Raw genomic sequence first — 24,761 nt, 5'->3', positions numbered from 1 at the left:
CACAGTCAGATATGCTGGGGTGTTCGTTTTTTAATACCTAACAGGTTGAGCTATACGGATTTTTTCAGGCGGTTGGCAAAATGAGGAGAGAGCAGATACAGTCTCGTATTTTATTAGATTTCTTCCACATGGTCTGGCCCTGTCTGGCACGTTTGCCTGTGTGTGTGTGTGTGAGCGTGTGTGAGCACCTCCATATCCGTTCCGCTGCTAAGCTTCGCAGACACCTGGAGATGATAACTCGCCGCGCTGATCTCGCACGCCGCCTGAACCTCCGCCAGCGCTCACCATCTGTGAGGGAAGCGTACCGATCGCACCGTCTGCAAACGGCACCCGCGAGCCAGCGAAACGAACCAGGTGGAAGAGGAGTCGGCATTCATCTGCCTCCTTTTCCCTGCGCTCAGCTCTCCCACATGCTGCAACGTGAACGCTGACGCGTGCATTTCTGAAACCAAACCCAGGGTATTAGGCAGAAGAGCCCAGCAGAGTCCGCGTCGTATCTTCCAAACGCACGGAAACCGCTTGACTCTTTTTTTCTATGAAGTTAGCGCATGTTGGTGATTTAATAATACAGCTAATTCTCTAATATCATAGAGATTTTGATATAGATTGAAAATGGTGCAATGAAATCTGCAAGGCCGTTTTCCCAAAACGGGACAGTCGGTGCGGAGAGAACCAAAGTACACAGCTTTGTTCAGAGTGGCATGTGAATGGATGTGAAATGGCTCATCGCTGCTGTGTTCGCTCTGCTGAGAAATTAACTCTGCCCAAGTGAATGTAATTATGTTAATGAGGAATCAGCATTTTCCCTGTTGCTGTTCCATCATTTACCCTTCATTTGTCATGCGTTCATTTGTATCTTTTGGACGTATTACAGTTTGTCTTAGTTGTTTACGTGCCTTATTCAGTGGGAGCATATGGGAGACAAACAGCAAGCTGCTGTGTGTGTGTGTGTGTGTGCGTGTGTGTGTGTGTGTGCGTGTGTGTGTGTGTGCCTGTATGTGTGCATGTGTGCATGTGTGTGTGCACGTGTGAGTGTGTGTGTGTGCATGTGTGTGTGTGTGTGTGTGTGTGTGCGTGTGTGTGTGTGTGCCTGTATGTGTGCATGTGTGTGTGCACGTGTGAGTGTGTGTGTGTGCATGTGTGTGTGTGTGCATGTGTGTGTGTGTGTGTGTGTGTTTGTGTGTGTGCGTGCGTGTGTGTGCGTGTGTGTGCCTGTATGTGTGCGTGTGTGTGTGAAACACAGGTGATTTCCATGCACTCTGGAGTATCTACACTGTATGACAGGTCAATATAAAATATAGCATATTGGGTGTGTAAATATTATAAAGCGTATTGATAATGGCAATCTATATTTTAAAAATTAATTTCAAAAAGTACAGAGAAAAAATTCAGTACAAAGACTTTTGTGGCCATTTCTGTCAAGTTTGGAACCACCAGTGTGTTTCCAGTTTGTATAATCTGTACCCTGCACGTAATCTTTTCATAGTTCTTTCAACATGGATTGCTTAGTCTGTTTTCACCACTAGAGGGAAGTAGTCTCTTAAGATAGTGGTCTTTCCATCCATTAAACGTATGCCACAACATTCAGATTTTTTTTTCTACGTAATCGTCATGACAGGTTATTTTCACATCCATTACTTTACATGCATCATTTTATATATATATATGTGACATCATCAGTATCAGATGTTTATCTGTAGCAACTTCTTTCTCAGCTGTAAACAGCAAAACATGGCTGCTTAAATTGCATAAAATATGATTTGGGCGCTTGTAACTATTTCTTAAGTTTACAAATGTTATGAAGTAATAACTCCCCACATGAAATACATGGAAATGTGTTTCCTGTGTAACCCCCATTATCCTAACCACACTGACCACAAACACAAGATGAGCTGCAACATCAACCAGTGCACAGAATTATCATCATTAAAGACCCATGGATTACATTAGCATATTGTTAGACTCATTTTGGGTACTGTATCCTAGGAGTTGCAATCAACAAAATAATATCTGTAGTGCCACGAAATGCATAACGTTTTGGATGAGATCTTCAGTGCTGACAAACACCAACAATATTTCCTGACAGAACTTAGCTGCTGATTTTAATTGGTTGATTTAACTGGTTGACTTACCTTTTTAAAACATTTGAAATAAATAGGGAATACTGGAAGGGGTTTTCGGATGACAAAATTTTGGTGAAACATGGTCACATCTAAAGTTTCAAAGGGGGATTTAAGGTGATGTTTACATGTAAATGAAATCAGGTCAGTATGTGAGTCATGTGTAAAAATAGACATCGTACAGGGCAGACTGAACTTGCTCATCATTTGCACAGCTACTTTATGAGAACACTCATGTTTTGTGTTTATTGACATAAAGGCATTTGTGGAATATAATATAACTCACATAAAAATGTGAGACTGCGAAAAATGGCTTATCCTTCTCTGAGTGCACCAAAGCAACCGCATTGTTTAAATAAATCTACGAGCTGAGCCCAACTTGAAGAGAAAACACCCTCGTTTCGGCACCAGTCGTTTTTTTTTTTGTCTTTTGGTTAGTTAATAAAACAACATACAACAAAAGAAAACAACTTTAATCTTCAATAGCTCCCTCAGAATCCCTTGGATATCAGAATGCCTCACAGTCTAATATTCCCACCAGTGACAGAATGGCCAAAGAGACCAGTACTTGCACTGTTACATTACATACTGCGTGTGAAACTTATTACACACTTGAACTATTTTGAGAGTTATTATTGCCAGGATTTCTGTAGACAGGGCAGAGTTATTGCATAATTTATTTTCTTAGCAGACTTGCATACCTCATATATTACATATTGTCCATTAATACTTGTGGGCACTTTACTGTAGCATGTAGGGTATGATTGAAACCTCCAGTACCACTGGTTACAGGTCCAGTTCCCTCGTCATAAACCACACTGTTGGGTATACTGGTTAGTAAACATGTTTTTATTATGATGTCTTACTTTGAACCCAAAGTGAACTTGAACTAAATGAACTGTTGCTGCCTGTTTTCATCTGTCCCCAGTTACTGAAAACATTAGATGTGCGTATCCAAAAGAGACATACTGCACAGAATTAAATTGTTAAAAACATAGTTAAACATCCTTGTTTTGTTCATAGATTTGTGGTTTCCACCCTTGTCCGGGAAATCTATGGTCCTGAGGGTTCTAGAGATGCCTTTCAATCAACAGCTGATTGTTGACACATAGAAAAACAGGATCACATCCAATCAAAGTCTCCATTTAAGTAATTAAGACCAGAAACCTGTGGATTTCCAGCGGACACTGCTGGCTAATTTGGAATGTAACAGTGACTTAGAGAAACCATTCAGCATGCTTCTCCAAGAATCAGCAAGACAACAACTTTCATCGCAGGGGTTTTAGGTGTCAAATTGAATTAATGTTACTGTTGTATTAGATTTCCATTGAATATCCAGTGTTCTCAAAGAGGAAATTAGTGTAGTAGAATGGAAATGGTCTTGACTAGTGTGGGCTCACCAGGCAGACAGAAGTAATCTAACTCTCTTTATGGTGGAAGTCACAATGGTGTCTCTTATGAGTTATCCTCCTCCAGGACTACAAGTGGAAGAGAATGAGCTCTGTTTGACAGGGGAAGCTTGTTCTAACCCAGTGGAGACAGTGGCAATGTTGGGTGTCGGGGAGGCAAAGAATGCCATCTTACATCATCTGTAATCCACACCTCAGGCACAGTGCATGAACATCTCGACCTCCCTGCATGGGGAACTCTTGAACTCCCTGCACTAACATAAGGCATTTGGCATCAGTGATTAAAAATGACTGTGTCTTTCATGGCGCTCTAGCTTTAAATCAAAGCTCTGCCTCCTTAATGCTGGTAATGAAGATCCTCTGAGGGTGAGACGCTCATGTGGAAACTATCAAGCCTTTCCTGAGAGTCAACAGACCCCCATTGTGCTCAGCGACACCCAGTTGGTAAACATGAAATAGGAGTGCGGGACTGACCACACCTTCATCCCGGGGTGTCTCTGAGCCACGGGTGATTGATAGGGCCTCGCTCTGACATCATCGTCCCACCATTCGTCCAGTTCAAACACAGCACTCTCATTCAGGATTAGGGCTATGTTTTATGGCAGGATTAGATGTTGTTAGATTTTTGTGTTGCTGGAATTGAAAGAAAATGTTTTCTAACATCTCAAATGGTGGCTTCAGAGGAGATGCCGCAGAGGCCGTGGTGAGGCCTGGGTCTGGCAATGCGGCTTCTCTGCCAGGCAGTGACTCGGGGTCGGCAGAGTGCGAGTTTTAATTAATGACTTGCTCTCCAAATTAAAGAAGGGGGAGCCGAGAAGCTGGGGCATCTCGTCATCTCAGATTGTTTCAATCTAACGCTCGGTTTTAATGGTCGGGCTCGGTTTTAGGTTGCGGGGCCCAGCTCGGTCTCGTTGCTCTTGAATGATTTGGGGTTCTTGGCAACTGATAAATCTGGTCAGATTGCAGAGGCTTAAAGTTCAGCTGAGCTCTTTGTTCCCCGCTGTGGGGACTGCCAGTGTTGGCAGGCATCTCCCTCCTCACTTCCTGACGCCAATCCATTCGCTTCAGGAAGCAGAGACACAACAGTTGCCACAGCAACTGCCTAAACAAACAGCGGCGCTGCACTGTAGCATCACGCTGAACATGAGGTGTATTATTTTCCAAGGAGATGATGACGATAACATGCACATCGATGGTGTAAATTACTGCGATACTAAATCTTTCAAATATGGTAGGATTGGCAGGACAGCAACATCTATGTCAGTTATGATATGCTGGTGGTATGAAAAATGTCTCATAAAAATCACTGCTCTATTAAAAGTTGAAATATTGTGGATGTTCAATGGATGAGCGAACTGGTAACTTTACAGTGAGATAAATTGTAGTGGTGTTACAGTAAGGCATCTGATGCACAGGTCTTAATGTTAAATACATTATTGAATATACATTGTTTTAACCTTTTACATTTATTAGTGGTGTGGAATGGTGAATGATATTTGGATTTACATTCTGAAAAGTTCTGAGAAATGTATTTATGTTCCTTTACCTCACTGTGTATTGTAGATTCTTGGTAAGAGTGATAACAGTGATAATAAATCTAATGTGTCAGTACCGAAGTATTTCCCATGGAGTCTGCTCATGTCTGCTGCCTGATTGAGATGTTGACAAATAGATAGCTGAAACAGTGATGAATTATTGACTTTCTGGATTAATTACTGTGTAATCATTGCACAGTTTCTGTGTATTTATCACTCACATGGAGCTAAATCATGTCGACCTGTTTGGCTGTGTACACAAAGAGATTTCTGTCATGATTGCTTCACTCTGGCAGGGAACCAGATGATTGTGCTACAGTACCTCTCTGCTGGGAGACACAGTGAGCCGTGCATTTGCATTAAAACGGATCTGGAAGACCTGCAGTTCACTGTCCTCATTTGCTTGCATAAATTAATTAAGTTCATAAACAGCAGATGGCAGCATTGAACCTGTAAGAGTGTACTATATGATTTTTTTTTTCATATCTTCTTTTGAAACTCGCAAAACCTCCTTTAAGCGATGCAGTGTGTTAATGTAGGTATGTCAGACTACTCCACAATTTGATAGAAGTAAACTACATATTTGTCAGGTGTTAATGTGTGTTAAACATTTTGCCGGACATGTTAACCCTGCCTGTGTGCTTTGAAGTATTCATTTGGTTGGTTTGGTTTTGTATGGTGAATGTTAACTAACAGCTTCTAAACAAATGACCCCATGTTTGGTTATTTGCCTATTAGTGGTTAAGTGAGCTTGTACAATATAAAATGGAAATTACATCACAGGAATTGAATATGTTCTGAAGAATGTCCTTAGCGTGAGATTTAGAAATAATTGAACCTAAAATAAATGAAACCAATTTACATTGTGATATGAATTTCCATTGGACATAATTTGTGATGTTCCTTTTTATGCGTATTTCTGCATCTGATTTTGATAATAATTGCAGAGCGCCCTAAAAGATGTGGGGTTTGGATTCTGACTCGCATGCTTTGGGGGAGGAAAGAAATACAATTGAAGATGGAGACATAATTAGAAAATTAAAGCTGGAATATTGTTTTTATTACAAAGCCAAACAAATGCATTTTTCCCTCCTCACATCAAAGTCGCCTCTATGAAGACAAACCACCAAGTCGGAGCTATGCGTTTGGCTCTTAATGGAACACAAATGTAAACAGCATGAGGCTATTGAAGACTGTGAGGTCTTGGAGTCCACAAGCTTTCTTCTTCAATAAGAAGGTGAAATCTGTCAATTGCAAAAGCGTCACTAATTACAGCGCTCCGTTCTGTGAGGGAAGGCAAAGCTTCCATTACAATGACCTGCCGGGTGCCAAGTCACATAGTTCCAATGATCTTTTTCCCACTTTCACTTGAATATGTGATTAAACACTTTCTGCCGAAATCCCCAAGCTGTGATTTCAATTACTTCTCTATTCCAGATATGTGACAAGTTTGCTATGGTTCAGTTCAGTAATGTGTTTATGGGGGAATGTTACTGGAGATGAATCTGCTACACTGACACCATGCACTAACTTTTCAGAATGATGGACACTGAAATTTGCAGCTTTTACTTGTGTCGTAGGACATGGTTATCAGTAACTGAAATCCACTCAATAAAAAGTCATATTTACTGAAGGAATGAGTCTTTTCTTTACAAATAGAGTGGTAGTTTTTCATCAACGTTAAGATTTTTAGGAAGTGAGACTAACTTTGTTCCTTGTCTGTTGGTCTGCGTAAGCAATTGTGAGATAGAAGCTGTCATGCCTAGCCTTTGTTCGGATAACATCTCCCAAAAACCTTCCACCCCACTCCTAGCAGCCTTAGACCCATTTTATTTATCAGGAGAGACTTATCAAGTGACATTGGAGACTTGCATGGCTGCTTCATAGTGGCTGAATGAGAGGGGGGTGTGTGTGGTGACAGTGTGGGTGTGAGGGTTTTTTCTTGTTTTGTCTAGACAGAAGCCACCAAGGGTGACAGTTCCTATTGTTTACATATCGTATTGTCGGTAATTGCAGTATACAGCACACACTTATCTCAGTCTGATCCAGTGATATTTGAATGCATTCTCAGTCTCATTGTGTGTTTTGTTGTTACCATCTGAAGTGCAGACATAGTTATGTGTAACTGAGCACATACACCCGCCTTCAATGGGCCATGCAGTGAGGCAGCTGGTGAGTGCTGTGGTAAGTGCCCCACACATTTATGAAGGTATTTAGCTCTTTGCAGTGACGGCCTCGGGGAGTGAATTTTGCATTCTCATTATGTCGTGTTCATTTTAACCAAGATGCCTTTTTTATTGATTGGTTTATGGGCTGCTAAAAAAAAACCCCTGTAACAAAACAAACATTAATCAGTGCTGAACCAACAAGAGGACGTTTTACAGTCTTTGAGTGTGGTGAAAGGGATTCTAGATAATGACATGATTAAAACAGATCTCATTACGCAGTTGCCAAAACATTGCACGATCATTCCCAGAAATGAGCAACATTTTCAATAAACTGTTCAAAGGAAAGGGGGCCAGAATTAGTAACGCAGTCTGATCAGCTGATCGGATAGATATGTTTCTGCTCACCAGATCCAAGTCAGCCTGGAGTCGGTGGCACGGCGTTGAGCTCTTTCCAATGCTGTCCTCAGAAATCAATCTTCTGCCGAACAGTGTAATGGTTTTGTTATTCTGACATGTGGAGCAGTGTGCCGTTTTGTTCGGAGTGATTAGGAAGTAGCGCGCTGACAGCTTTGTTTCTTCAGCTCCAGCCCCCTGTGATGAGCGGGGGAAAGGGGGGGTCTGCTCGGGACCTTTAGCTTCGGCGTGGCAAGGCCTCGGCTCCACCGTTGCGCGACGAAGGGGAGCGAGTGCGAAAGGAGATTCCCGGGCTCGTTGGGCGCGTTTGTGACACAAGGAGATTTAAGCCCACATAAAAGAAAAAATTAGGCAAATCTCTGTGGGAAATCACGCACGGAAAGCCCAGCAGAAGTCAAATTAATTAGGATGAGTTTATGGGTTCATTCAGTTTCTCCTTTGGCTCAGAGAGAAAAGGGGTAGAAGCCCAGCACTGATAAGATCAGCCAATGTTTTTGTCACAGTGTTTCCAGGCAAAGAGAGGGCGGCGTAATCCATTGATAGCGTTTCAAGGGTGGAGACACTGGCTTTAGCACACCGTGTCATCTTGGTTAGCTAGGCTTTATTGCTGTGACATTTTGCCCTGGAAAAAATAGCCAATTTCAGCAACATAGCACGTATTGCTGTGATTTTTGTTGACACTTTGTATTCTGAGACGTAAGGATGTCACTGCAAAACGCTGATGGCTGACTTTTTTCCCGCCTGCCTGTTTTCACTTCTGTTTCTGCTTCAGCAGACAAACAAGAGAGGTGTGCTGTAAAAACCGAGGGCTTTTCCCCTGGATGCAGGGGCACGGAGGTGGTGCGCGGTGCCGCTAAACTGTACACTAAAGCTGTCGCCCTCGGCAACTGCCGGGTGACCCCCTTCTGGGAAATGGACACACTGATCCACAGCTGGCCCACATACCCAGACGGTTCAGGAGGCACAAGTCTGAACTTTCCCATGAATAGCCACAGCCTGAGGTGGCCTCTGGCACTGGGACAATTCCACTTGGATCCCACCAGCAATGATGAATGAGACATTTAATATCACGACACTTAACGGTATTTCACAAACAAGGCTGTCTCCACGCGCGAGGCCAAATCTCTATTGCGTGTTAACCCCCAGCATATACCATGAAGGCAATCAGGGTTACAGCCGAGTGGCACTTTGTGGCACATGGTATATAGTGTATATAATACTCCTTGCAAGAGCCTCCTGGTTAAGTGTCACCCAAAAGATATCTTGTGTTCAGCTCATGTGGCATTTCATGTGGGGACCTAATCCAAGAAATCAGTTCAGAGTGACACGACAGGCCATATTCGAGGGCTGGTGGTGACTGTGGGAGAGTTTCTCAGCGTACGTGCATCTTTCCCCCTAATCCAAGTGATTAGGCACGCTTCCTCAACTTTCAAGGTGTGATTTTATTTTACACGCAAGTCAGCAGAGTAACACAATATCAGGCGCAGAAAATAACAAAGAGGATTTCCGTGCTTTTCAACTGTCAAATGGTGGAGGGTGTGTGAACTCAGAGCCTGAGTTACGGTTGATTCTGGATCTTGCATGTGCATTTCCATTCAAATTTCCAACACAAAAAAAAACATTCAGCATAAGATGCTTGACAGAAAACTTCAATACAAGTTTATAAGTTCATTAAAAATTCACAAAGTGTACATTCTGTATATGCTTTCCCAGAAATCTGCTTGTGTGATGTCTGTTGAACGGCAACGGCAAAGTAAAAGACCGGTTTTTCTTAAAATTACATTGATCTAAGCAACCCATAGATTACAAACAGGAGCGTGAACCCTTTTTTTTCAAGTGATGAAAAATATTTTTCTCTTGAAGGCTTTAGTTCCCACTTGTGTTGATGATAAACACTGTCATGGCCAGTGTATAAACATGTGGATCAGGAAGCAATGGAGAGAGGCCCCGAAGACCTTGCCATTACTGCAGCAATAATGCAACAGCGTGTCACAGACAAACAGCAGAAACGGCAAGTTTCAGCAAGCAACAGCAAATTTCTCTCTGTTTTAAGAATAACCAGCCAGTTTTTATTATATCAATGCGAGCAAAGTGGTGATTAACCATGCAGTATATGAGAAGTTGATTTCTATATAATGAAAGTACTCGTTATGAGAAAGCAATTGAATCCTATGAGGATTATTTATTTATTTTTTTTGCAGTTCTGTGTTCTGTGTTCTGCGGGTCAGTCATTTACCTCCAGGTGATTGCAGTGTCTGCTTTGATGGTTAAAATAAAATGAAAAATGTGAGCAATCTTTCTATTCTGAGAACCAATTCGAGAGGCATTGAACAATTTACCTGAAACGTTAAAAATAGCAACGTTTCAATAAAACTTAAATGGCTTGAAAGCGTCAAGAGAACCACCTGTACGTGCTTTGAAGGCTCATATGGAGATAAAGAAAAACTGACAGGGAGTTATAGATGTAGTTTCCATGCATTGCTCGTGTGTTAGAGATGGGGAATGCTATATACTGACATTAGGGCAAGGAAGAATTTGGAGCAGAAAATGGTGATTTTTGCATTGTGTGATGGGATCCTTCCTTTTTAAAGGGCAATTGTCCAGAATTGTAAGCGGCGGATCAACATATTATAATTTTAGATTCTCTCTGAAGTTACCCTTTAATGGCAAAAATATGCCCCTTTCACAGAACAGTGTGACAATGTCAATTGATGGTATCTGATATTGCAACACTGTTTAACTCTAGGAAGCAGCCCAAATTCACATCCCCAAGTTTCTTTTCCTGCTCTCCAAAGCAGCGGCTGTGTGCACAGAAAACCAAAGAGCGTTTCTCTCTTATCCGGCTGCAGCTCAGCTCAGCAAGGGCTGCCAAACCCGAAATGTGCTTTCTGCACCTGTTTGTAGTGAAGCTCGGAGATGACACTCATGTTTTCGCCATATGGCCCGTCTTTAGACTGTCATGCGGTGCGGCCGTGCACAAGGAGACTGAGAGAGCACACAGAGCAGATCCTGTCTGTGGGCAGGATGTGGGCCCTGCCTGTCCTTAGAGTTCTGTTTCGCCTGGCGCTGTCCTCCCCAGTGACCCAGGCTCTGAATTCTAATGAGCGTCATCGTTAATTTCTGTACATCTGGCTGCCATTTCTTGATGTATGTTTTCTAAAAAAAAAAAAGGGCCATATTTGTATATTCGCTTTCCCACGTCCGACTGCCTCGTTCACAGAGTACAGTGTCACCCCCGAGACAGACGGGTATGATTAATGTGGATGTTGGTGGCGACGTTGCCCTGATTAATGGGCGTTTCTGTCTGACCCCCGTCTCACAGAAGACCTGGACGACTTGCGGATGGAGGGGGTCACCAGCCTGGCACCGTCCGGCAGCAAGTTCAGCCAGGGCCGCAGCTTGTACTGTCCAGAGCCTCAGGCCAAGGTCACCCTCAACATCTGTTCAAGGTGTGCAAGGTAAACATTTACTTTCTCTCTCCCTCCACCCGTTCCTGTCTCCAGCGGCCAGCTCCTCTGACCGCTCGAACTGTCCTGCACACGTGCCAAAGTTTACACTCAGCCTCTTCCAGAGCACCACCCTTCCATAATTCAGCCCCAAACAGCTCCACTGCAGAAGAGGGATATCAATTTCACGTCAAATTGAATTTTACAGCCTGCTGTTGATTCGATGGATAATGTTCAAATAAAGTGAAGTATGAAAAAAGCATTTTCGATTGTGGGGCCGAGTTCACTGGGAAATCTCGCTTCCTCTTTCCTCTTCTATCTGAAGGCTGCGTCCTATTCCGATAAAAAAAAATATCTTAAGTGCATTCCGAAATTGCTTGTTTTTTCGAGATGGACAAACACAGATAGCGCCCACGTTATCGCTGAGTTTTTCCGAAACGTTTCCTGTTTGGAGGCCCGGGGGCCCTGTCGTGGGCTGAGATTCACTCTGTGCTTACTGCGATGGTCTCATGCACTGCTGAAGCACGATGCCAGCGTCTGATAAACACTATCTTCCAGGTCAAGCGGCAGGCACGCTCCCGCCAGCATGCTTCTCAGTTATGGTTTTGTGCTCTTGTTTTTCATTCATACGCCTTATCGGTTTTGTAGAGAGCATGCAAGTTTTACCTTAAAGCAGGCAGGATTGTGAATACAATCAGTTTTGTCGCTAGAATGTTTATCTCCAAAAGATGGGTGTTTTAGCTCAATGGTTTTTACATGGGGACTTATCACATGCTTCTGAAAATGTGCGATTTTTCTTGTGGACCTGGAGCAGCATTTGTTTTTTATGTGTAGTACATTGCTCAATACAGACATGTCTTATTCACTGTCCTGATCCAATTCCAAATTTTGTTTTATGATTGTTTTTCCAATCTGGCTACCCAATTATTACCCAGTTTTGTTAGAATAGGTCCCTGTCTCCCCACCTCAACTTAATTTCAGGGGGCAAATTGGTTGGATTATAAGAAAATATTTTCGAAAATCATGAAATAAATATTTACTTCAAGTAAATAAATATTAGTTTCCTGTTAGGAGACTCCCATAATGCTCTGCTCACTGTGTGTTCCAGTGATGCAAATTTAAACATGTAAAATCAGTGAAAGAAACGTAACTGCCAATTGATGCAGACAGGTTTTTACTGCTATCTGAATAAAACAAGCAGCATCAGAGATTATTCACGTTGTGGACATGAAGTGTCTTCATTGCAGCGCGATTGAAGAGAACCTGAGTGTCTATGGAACGAGTGAAGAAGGTGTGCCTTTCAGACTGAAGAATAAGCGCAGGATGGTAAAGACGAGGTCAGGGAAGAGCAGCTGGAATGGAGGACCACAACAAAAGGCTTGGATTTGAGTGGGAGGGCTGAATGGGATTCGCAGAGTCGCCAGTGAAACGGGGCTCCACTTCGGGGTGGGTCCTAAAAACCCATTTCATTGAGAGGCCCGCGCATATGGTTGGGGCGGCGCGGGCCACCTCGCCGGGGCTCTGGGTGGTTCTCCAGCGCGTGCCCCAGAGCCCTCAGCGCTGAGGCAGGGCCTACCGCGCTAATAGAGCTGGCCAATTTACAGGGCCTGTGAACGCATGGTGGTCAGAGCGGCATTCCTCGCATTCTCGTCCACTCAGGCAAACAGGCCCGGATTCCTTTGTCTGGCGAGGACGGAAACATATTGTGCCGGGTGCTCGGCATTCACCCCTCGCCACCTGGGCGGAGGGGGTGGGTTCACACTCTTCTGGTGCCAGACACCCTGAACGAGGGCCTACATTTTCACTTCTGAAGAATTTTTGCACCACTGTGAGCCACCAAACTGCTTCTCTGTTGGGCTGGCTGTAAATATGAAGTTTCCACAACCCAGGTTTCCTCCCCTTTTCAGCACGTGAGAGAGAAGGCGACCACAGATGTCTCATAATAATGGATAAAAGCACAGTTAACTCACCCATCCCTTGTTAAGATGGAAGAAAGTGTTATATTTACAATTTATTGAGATGATGTAACAAACAAAGTTGCTCCATGACAACAGTAGTCTGATGGAGTCAATTTCATGCAGAAAGGCCATGTCCTCCGTAATGAAGAAGTGTCCATGTCCTAGCAGAACAGAAAACTGGCCATCAAGTCAGTGTGTGGTTTCTAACAGGCTGTGGCAGACAGGAAATAACGTGTTTCCTTTATGGGCTCTTACCTCTTTTAAGTGTGAAGTGGAGTGCTGCTTCTTTGCTGTGGCATGTTTCTCAGTGGACCATTGCTGTGGTTTGCCCAGCCATCATGCAGCCTTTATAGACTCCGGCTGATTCCTTTAGCAGAAACATCGCTGTGACCGCAAGCTCCAGCATTAAACGGCTCCCAGATACAATCCTGCTCCACAATGCCTCGGAGACCGGTGGTATAAATCTTAGGTCTTTGGGAGTCGGCTTCATTATACGAATTATTTTCGTATAAGGGATGTTTTATGGAATGGTAGTCGGAGCTGTATCAGACAGGAGGCCACTTATTCAAACCAGGCACAGTCTGGCCTTTGTCATCAGGCTTTTACGGGCTGCGTGCATTAAAGACATTCAGAGAATGTATTTGAATTGTCATGGAGGTATAGAAGCAAGAAAAACAAAAAAGCACTGAAAATAAGAACTGCAAAACAATTCAGGAACACTTTCTACCACCAAGTCATGCCCTTTGGTAACTCTAACTTTGTTGAGGTTTTTTTTAGTAAATAACACTAAGTAGTGGTTGGCCATAAATGATGACAATGTATAGACTAACAGAATTTACACAGCATTTGTGTTCCCACACAGTCACCGTACTGAAGTGCATAATGAGCAACTTTTTGTAAAGATATAAATGAAACAGCAAAGTTTCAAATTATATAAAGGCCAAATTATACAAAATTACCTGTTAATGGCAGGTAGATGGAGATTGTATTGATGCTCAGCATGCTCACATTTGGTGGATTATATATATGTATATATATATATATATATATATATATATATATATATGCTATCATGCTATATATATCATCATATATATCTTACATATTGACTTACTACTGACAATTTCTTGCAAGATTGGATTATTTCAGTTATGACACTAGAGATTACTAGTGATACTACTGTGTAGTATTGTCCCATTTGTGCAGATGTTGTGTGCCTTTTTCTGTGTATGTGATCTTATTATACGCACTTACAAATCTTGCTTTGTGAACTAAAAACATTTGGAAAAGAGCATCTACCACACTAAAACCATCAACTCAATCTGCAATATGACAGTTACAGTATAGTCCTATTGTAAAAATGCTAAAATTCAAACTTGTTTTGAAAGGAACTTGTACAGTATTCTTAAGAAATAATTATGATGCTTGCAGAAGTAATAGTAGTACTAGTAATAATAAAAATTATTATTTATTTATACACAGCTAAAGTTGCAGTTTAAATCCATATTTTTCCTTTCTTCCCATTTTTTTTGCTTCCAGTTATAACCATTGAACATCAGCTACTTCATCTAAGTTGTATGATTAAGTATCAGATTTTTTTGTATGGAAACACACATACACGCACACATGTTTATACTCTGCAGTAAAAGCCTGATTGAATATGGTGCCTCATTCAATCCTCATTCAAAATGCACTCTCTGTCTTTTTTCTGTCCGTAGGGAATAGGTTAATAGTTCATTTCCATGCACCACCATACTGCAACATTACAACCCCTGAAAGTCATTGCCTAACATATGCGCACACGGTGATGCCTGCGTTTAGGAATAAATACTGCTAGTCTGGGCTCTTTTGAAATCTAGCCCCATTGATGGTACATTTGTCATCCTCAAAGAAGTCCTGTGAATGAGAGCATATTGGATCTTGTGTATGTATGAGTCTCTTTGACGCGGTTGGGTAGGGACAGTCTTCATTTCACTCCCACATTTTCCCAGACAAGCTCTTATTTCAAAAACAACAGATAGTGAGAACAGTAGGGATAATGGGGGTTGGGGACTTATGTTGATAATGAGTATCTATGTAGATACACATCCTGGGCTCTCCCCTATGTGATACTCTCTGCATACCAAGATGCCCATATAGTTATTCCCAGCTGATGGAGATAGAGAAAATGAACTGCTTCATCTTGGCCCCATCAACCTTTTTTGAAAGGAGACACAATGTCTCCACACTTTCAGTCAGGCAATACATTGTGTGGAGCACTCTGAATCCAATATATACCATGTTAGTACCTGGCATACCACTGTCTTTTGAGAACCTTACCCTTTGGAGTCACTCACTGACAATATATTGTTTTCTACATTACACCACTAACTTAGTACAATTAGTCAATAAATTATCTGTTGAATTTCAAAATGATGTAAGTAATAAAATCTGTATTCACATATGAAGGTTTAATGGGAAAGCATTGTTTTACTGTAAAACATAGTCACAAAGTATAAGTAATTCACAGAAGAGAAGCAGGTAACAGTTCTGTAAGGTTTGTGTTGCAGCGGTCATAGAATATATTATATTTTGAAGGCCCAGTTTAAATATACTGGCTTGTTGCTGTGTGAGTCCTTCAGGTTATTGGAACGCTGTACTTCCTGTGCTATCTAGACTTCAAGGGGACAGTTTACCAGACACCAGAGAAGAGGAGGTGCCATGTGTCCAGATTCCCCAGCGGGCAGTGCCTGAAATTTCCTGTAAGTGCAGTTGTGTCATCATTGCCCACACAAGTTGTGTATCCCTGCAGTATATGGCTGAAGTCTCATTATTTCAACATCCTTCTGTTTTTCTGGAATGTTTCCAAAGAGATTACTTGGATCAAAGGGGTTCTAGGACATGCCTTATTTCATACATGCTACTTAAGTGGTGTGAGAATACAGTACTGAACATGCACTGTAACATTGAACAGGAATGGTACACTTTGTGCAGCTTGTCTCATGACAGCAAAACAAATGTGTGTTACAAAAATATATTGCAAATGGTCTTTTTCGCCATATTGAATTTCATTTATTCAATTCCCCTTAGCCTTGCTAATGGAAGGACTCAGCTCAGCTGTGGTGTAACCGAAACATGCAGGTGGAAAGTGTGTTTGGGTCAGACATTATGTAAGTGCGTGCTAACAGTGGGTTACATGTAGCTGACTGCTGCCTGCTGTCTGGATCAGGTCCATTGCCTGGGGTTGAGGCCGTGATGGAGGACGAGGAATTCGAGAGCGCTTCTCAAGTGACGGGGCCCGTAAGTAATGTTCAATTACAGCAAAAAAATCTGATCGTGTTACCTGATTAATTAGAGCCTCACCTCGTGCTTCTTTTGTCTTCGCCGTGAGACTGACAGTCAAAACCACTTCAGTCATTCTCACTGAGGGAGAAATCCTAGTTTTAAAGTGGCTTGACGTAACCAACCTTTACTGATTGTCAGACATATGGTAGCTGATAATGATTTACAATAAACTAAGCCAAACCATTTAAAAGTAATTTTTGTAATTATGGATGAATCAAATATCACATTACAACATCATCAAGTTAGTACTATTTCCAAATGTAAAAAAAATTCTAATCATTTCAACATTGAACATACTATCTTATATATATATAATGTGTCATTGAAATGATATATAATACAATTATTACACAGACATAACAGACATATGTTCTCTATACATTCTGTCCGCATTCTTGTAACTGAATGAGTGGTATGAATAATCTGCTTATGTTTATGTCTGTGTCTTCTGCTATAGTAACATTGATGGTGAGTACTCATGGGTTCAGTGGTCTTACCTTACCTCACCTTATTTGAAAAAAACTTTTCTTGCTGTACCCACAAAGACGCACCGTTTGCAAAATATTTTTTCCTGGGGGCCCAAGTATTGTTGCCCTGTTTAAGTTATGGTGATGTTGGAAATTTCTTTCACAAACCTTTTTATGGAAAAACTATTTCCCCCACCAAACGAGTGCGCATGCGAGTCATATGGAAAATGACTGCAGACTTGCTGGCAGCTCCGGCTCCGCTCATCCGTGTTACACTGCCATGTCCGTGGCCATACCAGTACACGGAACTCCTCCTAGAAAAGCTAACCCTCTGTGATACTTTCAGCATAAACGATACCATTCAGCGGCCTCTGACACGGCATATAGCTCGCGCTCCCTGTGGATCCCCTTTCAGATGCAGTCAGAATTTTTTCTTGACTTTGGCCTCAAGATTTCGGGCATGCTTCCTACCACCTCTATCGAAAAGAACACCGTCTATAGGCTAAGCATTGCCAGACAATTTTAAAAAGCAGGTCTTAATGTATTCCATATGGATGTGCGAGTGTGAATAATCCCGGACCACCTTCTGTATCATTACATTTTAGTGAGGTTGTTTTCAGTTTAAATGCTTATTATTTGGGCAGTATTTCACAGGCCGATGTAATTTGTCTTCTGATGGCCTATTAGATTAACTGGTCCTCCAGGGTTTGTTCTGAAAGCGCTCAGCTGTTTGGAAAACAAAACATAATGTTTTCATGAGTTGAGTCACTTTTTGGGATAAAGAATAATACTGAGGTCATACCTACTGTTTCTCTGTTGGGTTACTGGCATTTTTTGCTGCCTAGTTTTTGTTCGCTGCCATTTAACTGCAATAACACTTACCAACATCCTGAAATTAAAATTGGTTTATGGGACTTTCAGTTAATACAGTAAATGCAGTAATTAGCTTTTCTTACTTTAGTTTTTCAATATCTACCAATGAAGCAATCCATTTTAGCATTAGGGGTCTATATCACACCAATATGTTTATCAATATCAGGTGAATATGTATGTTCTGATGTTAAGAATGCCTTTTCTTCTCCATATTGAATCAAATCAAAAAGAAATATAGGACTGTTATGCTTATCATTAGTTAAACTGCTCTTTTTTGTGCCAGTTACTTCAGAAGATAATTACCTCATAAAGCCTGTGAATATGTTCTTTAAGAGCAATTTCTGGGGTAATTTCAGGAAAATTTTCACTGAATTGGCCTATTAATTTCAAATGATAACTCTTTTATTAAACTTCTTAAGACTCTGCCTGGGTGTTTCTACAAATATGTCACTGGGAATGAAAAGGCTAATTTTTTTTTTAGGATAGAAATTGAAATAATTAGCATGATGCAATGCTGTAAATGTGATCATTGCACATGGTTCATTGTTGTTTTTTATTTCTATTGTGAAAATATACTTTCTGGCGGAACAGCCTCCCACACCATTGTTCCTGAGAGGTCCCCTAGACGCTGAGGATCCTCCAGACACTCTTGTATTTAAGGGTGGGAGGAGCACCTCTTTCATATTGCAGATGGCTCTTTCTCCTTTCCCAGGGATGGGGTCTCTTTGATAGTAAAGAGGATTACATCTTACTTGGACTTAGACTAAATGAGTAATCGGACAGGCCACTTTGGATACAGGGTGCTTTTTTTCTGTACCTGTCATGTCAAAGTGGATTTGTACTACAGGCTTTCTCACAAGTCAGTACCTCTTGTGTTATACTTATTTACTGGTCAGACTAAGTTAATACATCCATCCTGTGGTAAATAAATCATTTAATTTCTAGCTCTTCCATATTCTAAATCACTACAGACTGCCTTTCCTATTCCTGTTTTTTTTGAACTAGCGTGCCATACAGCTGTTACATACATGCCGTATATCTCTATATCAAATGAAAAAACCAAATGCACTGGGGTAGTTCTTAGGGTAAAGCTTTTCTGTTTGCCTTGGCAATGTCCCTCTCAAAGCTCTCCATGTTTAGCTGCTCTGTGAAAAGTATCAAGTAAATGAGAGATGCAATAGCTTCAGACTGTGAAGCATTGCAGAAAACTGAAAAAAAAATTGTGTTGTAATCATTTTTTTCCTTGTCATCAGCAGCATTACTTAGGCCCTTCTGTGTTTTTAAACTTAAATTGTTACAGTTTCTACCCTCTGTTTTTATTTCTCAAAAAACATTTTTTCCAACCCATAACTGGATTGCAATGAAGAGAGGAGCACTGGAGCAATGCCTTGGCAACTGTATTTTTGGAGAAATATTTTTTAGGTGAGAATAGCATCTGTGTTTTGCACAGGGCAAGGAGGCATGTTTTTGAGGGCTGGCCCACCCGTCAGCCTGAGCCCATCGATTCTTTTTTATTTATTTATTTATTTATTTTTAAAAGAGCTATTTCATTTCTACAAATGTCTTTTTGGTATTTCCAGACTTCACATATTAGTGGTTTCCTCTAATGTGGCTTTATTTCTTCATGCTTAATTCATTGTCTTATTACAAAAGGCAAAAATGAAATACAGAATTGTCCCACATTATATACAGCCCTCCCTGGTATATTACCACCCTCTGTTTCTGGCAGCTACTCTCTCTTAACCAAGTGTCCAGTAATGTAAACCAGAGCTACATCTGCCCTGCCTACCACCATCACTGCAGCCCTTCTTGTTCTGATTTCTCTTACCAGGCAGATGTGTGTGCCTGAGTGTCGCCATGTCCCCCCCCCCGTCCACACAGCAAGCCCAACAAAAATGATGTAAATCAGGAACCAGAATTAACACGAGGGCTTTCTCTTACACGCGATGGCTACTGAACCAATTGACATTTATTTTTTCCTCTAACGAAAGTGGACTGATTGCTTTCAATGGGCCTTAAAAAAAACAAAAAACCAAAGCACTTACAGAACTAATCATACTTTTGTGCTCTTTGTGGTTCAGTCACTTTCTTTAAATAGAGTAACCAGTGCTGTTTTAAAAGAAAAATGTGTGTTGGTAATTGATTGCTCATGAAAGCATTTTTTGGTATCCTTGTTCGCGTTCTGAGTTTAAACAGCAGACTGTTTGCACGTTGTGTGCCATTTCTTAACCTTTAATCTGGATTTAAATACTATTAGTAACAATGTTGTCACTAATAGGTTCAATACTGACACCATTAAAATAGACTGTTATGGAAACAGAGGTAGAGTGCCCATGGCTGGAGTGCATTGCGTTGAGGAAACAAGACCTGACACACAATTGCACGAAAGGAAACATTTGCAGGAACAGTTCACTCCTGTTTTCACTGTTTTAATAGAATCGCCTTTTTCTTGTGGACACCTGTCCGTGTTTCCTTGTGCCATGTTTGGAGAGTTTGAAGGAACAGTTTTCCTGCAACAGTCTTAGTCACCATTAAACCATGATTCATGGAGTCTCTGAGCCCAAGCAGACACAGTAGAGTAGTGTGTATATATTTGTACAGGTGGGAGGAAAACATCCTGGTTTTATAAGCTTATGTTAGAGACACTTCATCTTCCACTGTGTCTGGAACAGAGGAACTCATGTGGCCCTGTTGACTAGATATCATCGCAAATTGAATTAAAGACAGTGACTGACTGCAAGATTGGGAATCGAGGCTTATCTTTGAGAATGCCTTTCACAGATATGTTCAATGTTGCTGCTACTTTTCAGCCTACTACAAGGCATACCGACACCGTAAACAAGACCATAAAAACTCCTTTTAAAAAATCAAAAAATGTACCCAGGAAAAAAAAAAAGAAATTGAGAGGAAATAAAACAGATGTGAACGAAATATGGCAGTCTTTCACATGAAAGTGCAATAAATCAGCTATTTGTTTTCAGCAACATGTTGAAAACTCAAAGACATGCAACCAAAAGGAAAAAAAATTCATATGGACCACCCCCCCTTCCCTCCCCTCCCCCCTACTCTCTCTATGTCCCATATCCAGAAAACAAACAGCGAGTGTCCTTTAAACTGGTTTGACGGCCTGCCTTGTGGGATTGAGGTAATGTGGTCGGTGGCGTTTGCTTCCTTGAGCAAGGGTGGCCTGGCCCCTCTCCGCAGAGCTCCCTCTCCTCGCTGCGGGCGCATGTGGCCAGGCAAGGCCTACTACAGTTTGTCTGTACACAGAGAACATCCTCGTGTATCAGGCTTTGGCACGTTACATGCCAGTAAAGTCTCATTGGGAGCAGATGCTGCCAGTGTTGCAAAGCCCCTCTCTACCTTTTCATCAGATGTGGCAGGATCAACCTAGAGCCACTTTTAACCCCTTTCTCTCCTGTGCGTGGTTCCACTGCCCAGAGGGTGTATGCTCGGGGCGGCAGTGTAGCATAGTGGTTAAGGAGCAGGACATGTAACAGAATAGGTTGCCAGTTTGATTCCCCACTGCTGCTGTACCCTTGGGAAAGGTAAGTAACCCACAATTGCCTTAGTAAATATCCTGCTGTATAAATGAATAACATTGTAAAAAACTGATGTAAGTCGCTCTGGAAAAGAGCGTCTGCTAAATGGCAATAATGTAATGTAATGTAATGCTCATGGACTTGGTAATGGAGTGCAGAGAACAAAGCTGGACTTCATCTACTTTCAGCTCCTGCTGACAAATGCCATTGCTGTTGAACATACACACAGCCTCAAAACTGCAGCAGTGTAATCTGGATCCTGGCTTTGATGCTCTCGTGTTCCCTCAACCCCACGTATCCTGTCTGAAGAAATCTGGGCCTAATCAATGATCATGATGAGCAGCCAGGTCACTGGGTCCTGCACTGCTATTTTATTTTTTTATTACCTCAGATCCTTTTGTGATCTGGTGAATGTGAGAGCCTTCTTTATAAGACTTACGGTCTTGACTCAGCCATGTGCTTTGGGTCATCACCGAGGACTCATTGTGAAACCACATGCCGATGGTTGCGTTGAGCCTTCAAAAGAGGAGATCTCCGTAATTATTTACGTATTTGCAACTAAAAGCCTTAAGGTCACTGAATAAACTTCTTTATTCTTTATTCTTCATCTTTTCAGAATTAAATATAATGAACAATGCAATTTACAACCTTGTAACAAGACTTACAAGAACCAGGAATAATTCATCTGCTGAGTTTAGGAGACTCTCCAGTAGAAAGGTTTTGCTGTCTTTCACTCTCTCCTTTATCTTTAGTATTGATGTTCCTATAAAAACATTTCACGGAAACAGTTTTTACTAGTATCATTTTGCATTGTTTAAATATGTCCTGTGGTGGAGTATTTACTAACAAGCGCTGGAAATATTGTGTAACTGTTATTGTTAGTAAGGTCTTTTGTAATTTAGCTGCCAATATTTTTCCATATTGTTAAGTTCAAAGGCATTTTTCTATTTCAGTTGTTGGGTTTTTCCATATTGGTGGGTTCAGTGATTGAGCAGCATTGATTGCCAGCTTCTGAGTTGCTTTTGTAATTCTGAAACCACTGTTATTGCCAATAATCTGTTTGGGACTGTATTTCAAAAGTCCCAGCTTTCAGAATCAAAATGATTTTTTATTGAAAGACTACTTTAATTTGGACCCAGTCATTTTTGGATGCATTAATGCATGAGTCATACCTTAAGAAAGTTGCCGAAAGAAAGGTTCCTGTGGTAGATGGTTAAGGCCGTTCTGCTCAGTTGCTCCAGAAAGCCAGCTTTCTCTCATTTGTCTCACCAGATGAATATGTGCATGTGTTTGATATCTCCTGGATATTATACAAATGGGGTTCATCCTAAGAAATCTGGTTATCTGCTGTTTCTTACAGTATAGCGCGATTGGTAGCTTTGACCATCTGTCAGGCTAAGAGTGTGTTTGTTATGAAAGAAAGGTCAATGTCCCTGGTAGTGGGTGGTTCTGTTGAAATGTTCAAGCTAAATTAGCCTTGGACCAATTTGTACACAGGTCCATAAAGTCTAATGTACGGTAACCCAGTTTTCTTTGTATCCTAAGAATACTCCATATGATTAAGCAATGTCAGTACCAGCTCATAGCCAGTGTTGTATATCAGATAATGCTGTCACTGTACATCGGGTCTGATTTGTGACTCTGAACCTCTCTCCTCTTTTGACTTCAACAGCTCTCTTCTTTATGCACTGTTGGCCCCTGCCTTTCTGCCATTGTACCTCCAGGCCTTCTATCAGAATTTGAGAACTGCTCTCTTTTTTTCCAAACTACAGAATGATTTCCTCCTTGTATCCATCTCTGTTTGTTCTCTCCAGTTCATGTACAGGTAGCCATGTACCATCTGCCATGAGGTTCACCCTTTTCCATTTTACCACAACTCTCTTATCAAGAGTTACATACATACTGCATATAATAAGGCAGGCAGATAGACAGTATTATAGATACAAAAATGTCCACGTTTTGTAGTATAGGATTATTACAAATAATATAACCCATCTGTCCTACTAACGGTACACAAGCTTGTTGGCATCGCCCCATGTCTTGCCATGTTTTTCATTCTCATCAGTACTTGTTGGTTTAGACACCTACTGTATAGAACTGGCAGTCCTTCAGACCTTTTGTAACAAGTGGATGGAATGGCATAACATCACATTCTCATGATGCAGCCAGACCTCATCCCTGGGGGAATTTCACTCCCTTACTCCCCACCAACCAAAATGTTCAGAATGTTTAATTTCATTTCGAAATTCAGCAAACCATACTTGTACAGCATGCATGCTTATTCAGCAAGCATGGAAAAGGCACTGTAATGTACTCCAAAATAATATTATGTTGATAACATAGACATGCTTACATTATGTCAGTTGTACTGCTGAACCCTCTTTCATACATGTACAGCATTATACATGAGGGCCACCCACCCAGCAGCGCTGTTCTTTGTAAAGCATCAGGGACCGACAGAAAGTACGGCCATGTGAGGGCAGTTGGCTGAAAACACAAGTGCAAATTCACATACTATTTAGGTGCGCTTGAGGGACATATCTACACGTTACACTTTATGTCAAGAGGCACGTCTTAACATACCGCAGTGGCCTCATACTTTTCAGCAGACACTTGACTGACAAAAAAAAATAAAAAATCCATTCACCTACTGTGTCTGACTACCTGCAGCGAGGGCAGTTTTACAACATTCACCATGTGTCACAAATTGAGGGAAAGCAAATGGTTTGTCTCTGACTTTTATGTTGGATGGCTTCTCCGCTATTAATAATAAAAAATATTTACTGTTCAAAACCATAGTGGCGCAGCAAATAAAAGCATTTTACTGTATTATGTATCCAAAGTTTGCCTCAATGAACAAGTATCTAGGAGACAAACAAACCAAAAAAAAACCCTTGGAATTTTTTAAGAGATTGGTGGTATTATTTTGAACAGGCGCTATTCAGCAGTGTTCTAAGCAAGCACAGCAAAGCAGAAATCTGATTAATACCAAAATAAACAAGCAGACACAGAACTGACAGTTCTACAGGCATACTCAGCATACAAGTCACATTAGAATTCACGGCATAGGCATTTATTCAAATAAATGCAAAACAAGACATATTTTTGCTTGTAATATTCAAAAGAAGATGCTGCAGAATATTTTACGACACCCAAGTCTTAAGCAGTTGATGTTTCTCCTGAACCTGTCATTTCCACAAACACTCATGTTATCCATATTAGAACAAGTGGAGGGCATAGAAGTTTGGTCAGGAGCTTGGATTATATGTTTACAATATTAGGTCTTGGTCTTGGTCATGCTTGCTTTGTGTCAAATTAACTGCCTGGAGTTTTGTCCTATTAATAACACAAGCAAAATTGCACTTCATCAGAATGGAAAGCCTACTTAAGCTTAGTCTGCTGGGTATATATGAATGATTTGCCTGTTGAGCCAGGAAACCAAAATAACAGTCTGCTTGTTTGAAGAGCTCCAGGTGCTCATCTGAAAAAAAAAATAATGAGACAG

General features: G+C 41.3%; 1 protein-coding gene across 5 annotated transcripts in view; it reads left to right on the top strand.

The window, feature by feature from the left end:
- c2h8orf34 (chromosome 2 C8orf34 homolog) overlaps positions 1-24,761 on the top strand; it is a 77,403-nt gene that overhangs the window by 39,635 nt on the left and 13,007 nt on the right. For 3 of the 5 annotated variants that reach the window (XM_036522765.1, XM_036522764.1, XM_036522761.1), the window contains exons 8-10: positions 10,969-11,104; positions 15,706-15,791; positions 16,259-16,329. In XM_036522765.1, coding sequence (XP_036378658.1) covers positions 10,969-11,104; positions 15,706-15,791; positions 16,259-16,329 — 293 coding nt within the window. The remainder of the gene's footprint in view (positions 1-10,968; positions 11,105-15,705; positions 15,792-16,258; positions 16,330-24,761) is intronic. The other 2 variants (XM_036522762.1, XM_036522763.1) reach the window with 2 other exon arrangements.

This window comes from Megalops cyprinoides, chromosome 2 (assembly GCF_013368585.1).
Source record: "Megalops cyprinoides isolate fMegCyp1 chromosome 2, fMegCyp1.pri, whole genome shotgun sequence".
Taxonomy (NCBI): Eukaryota; Metazoa; Chordata; class Actinopteri; order Elopiformes; family Megalopidae; genus Megalops; species Megalops cyprinoides.
The sequence above is the reverse complement of the archived record's forward strand: the minus strand, read 5'-3'. Positions and strand labels throughout refer to the sequence as shown.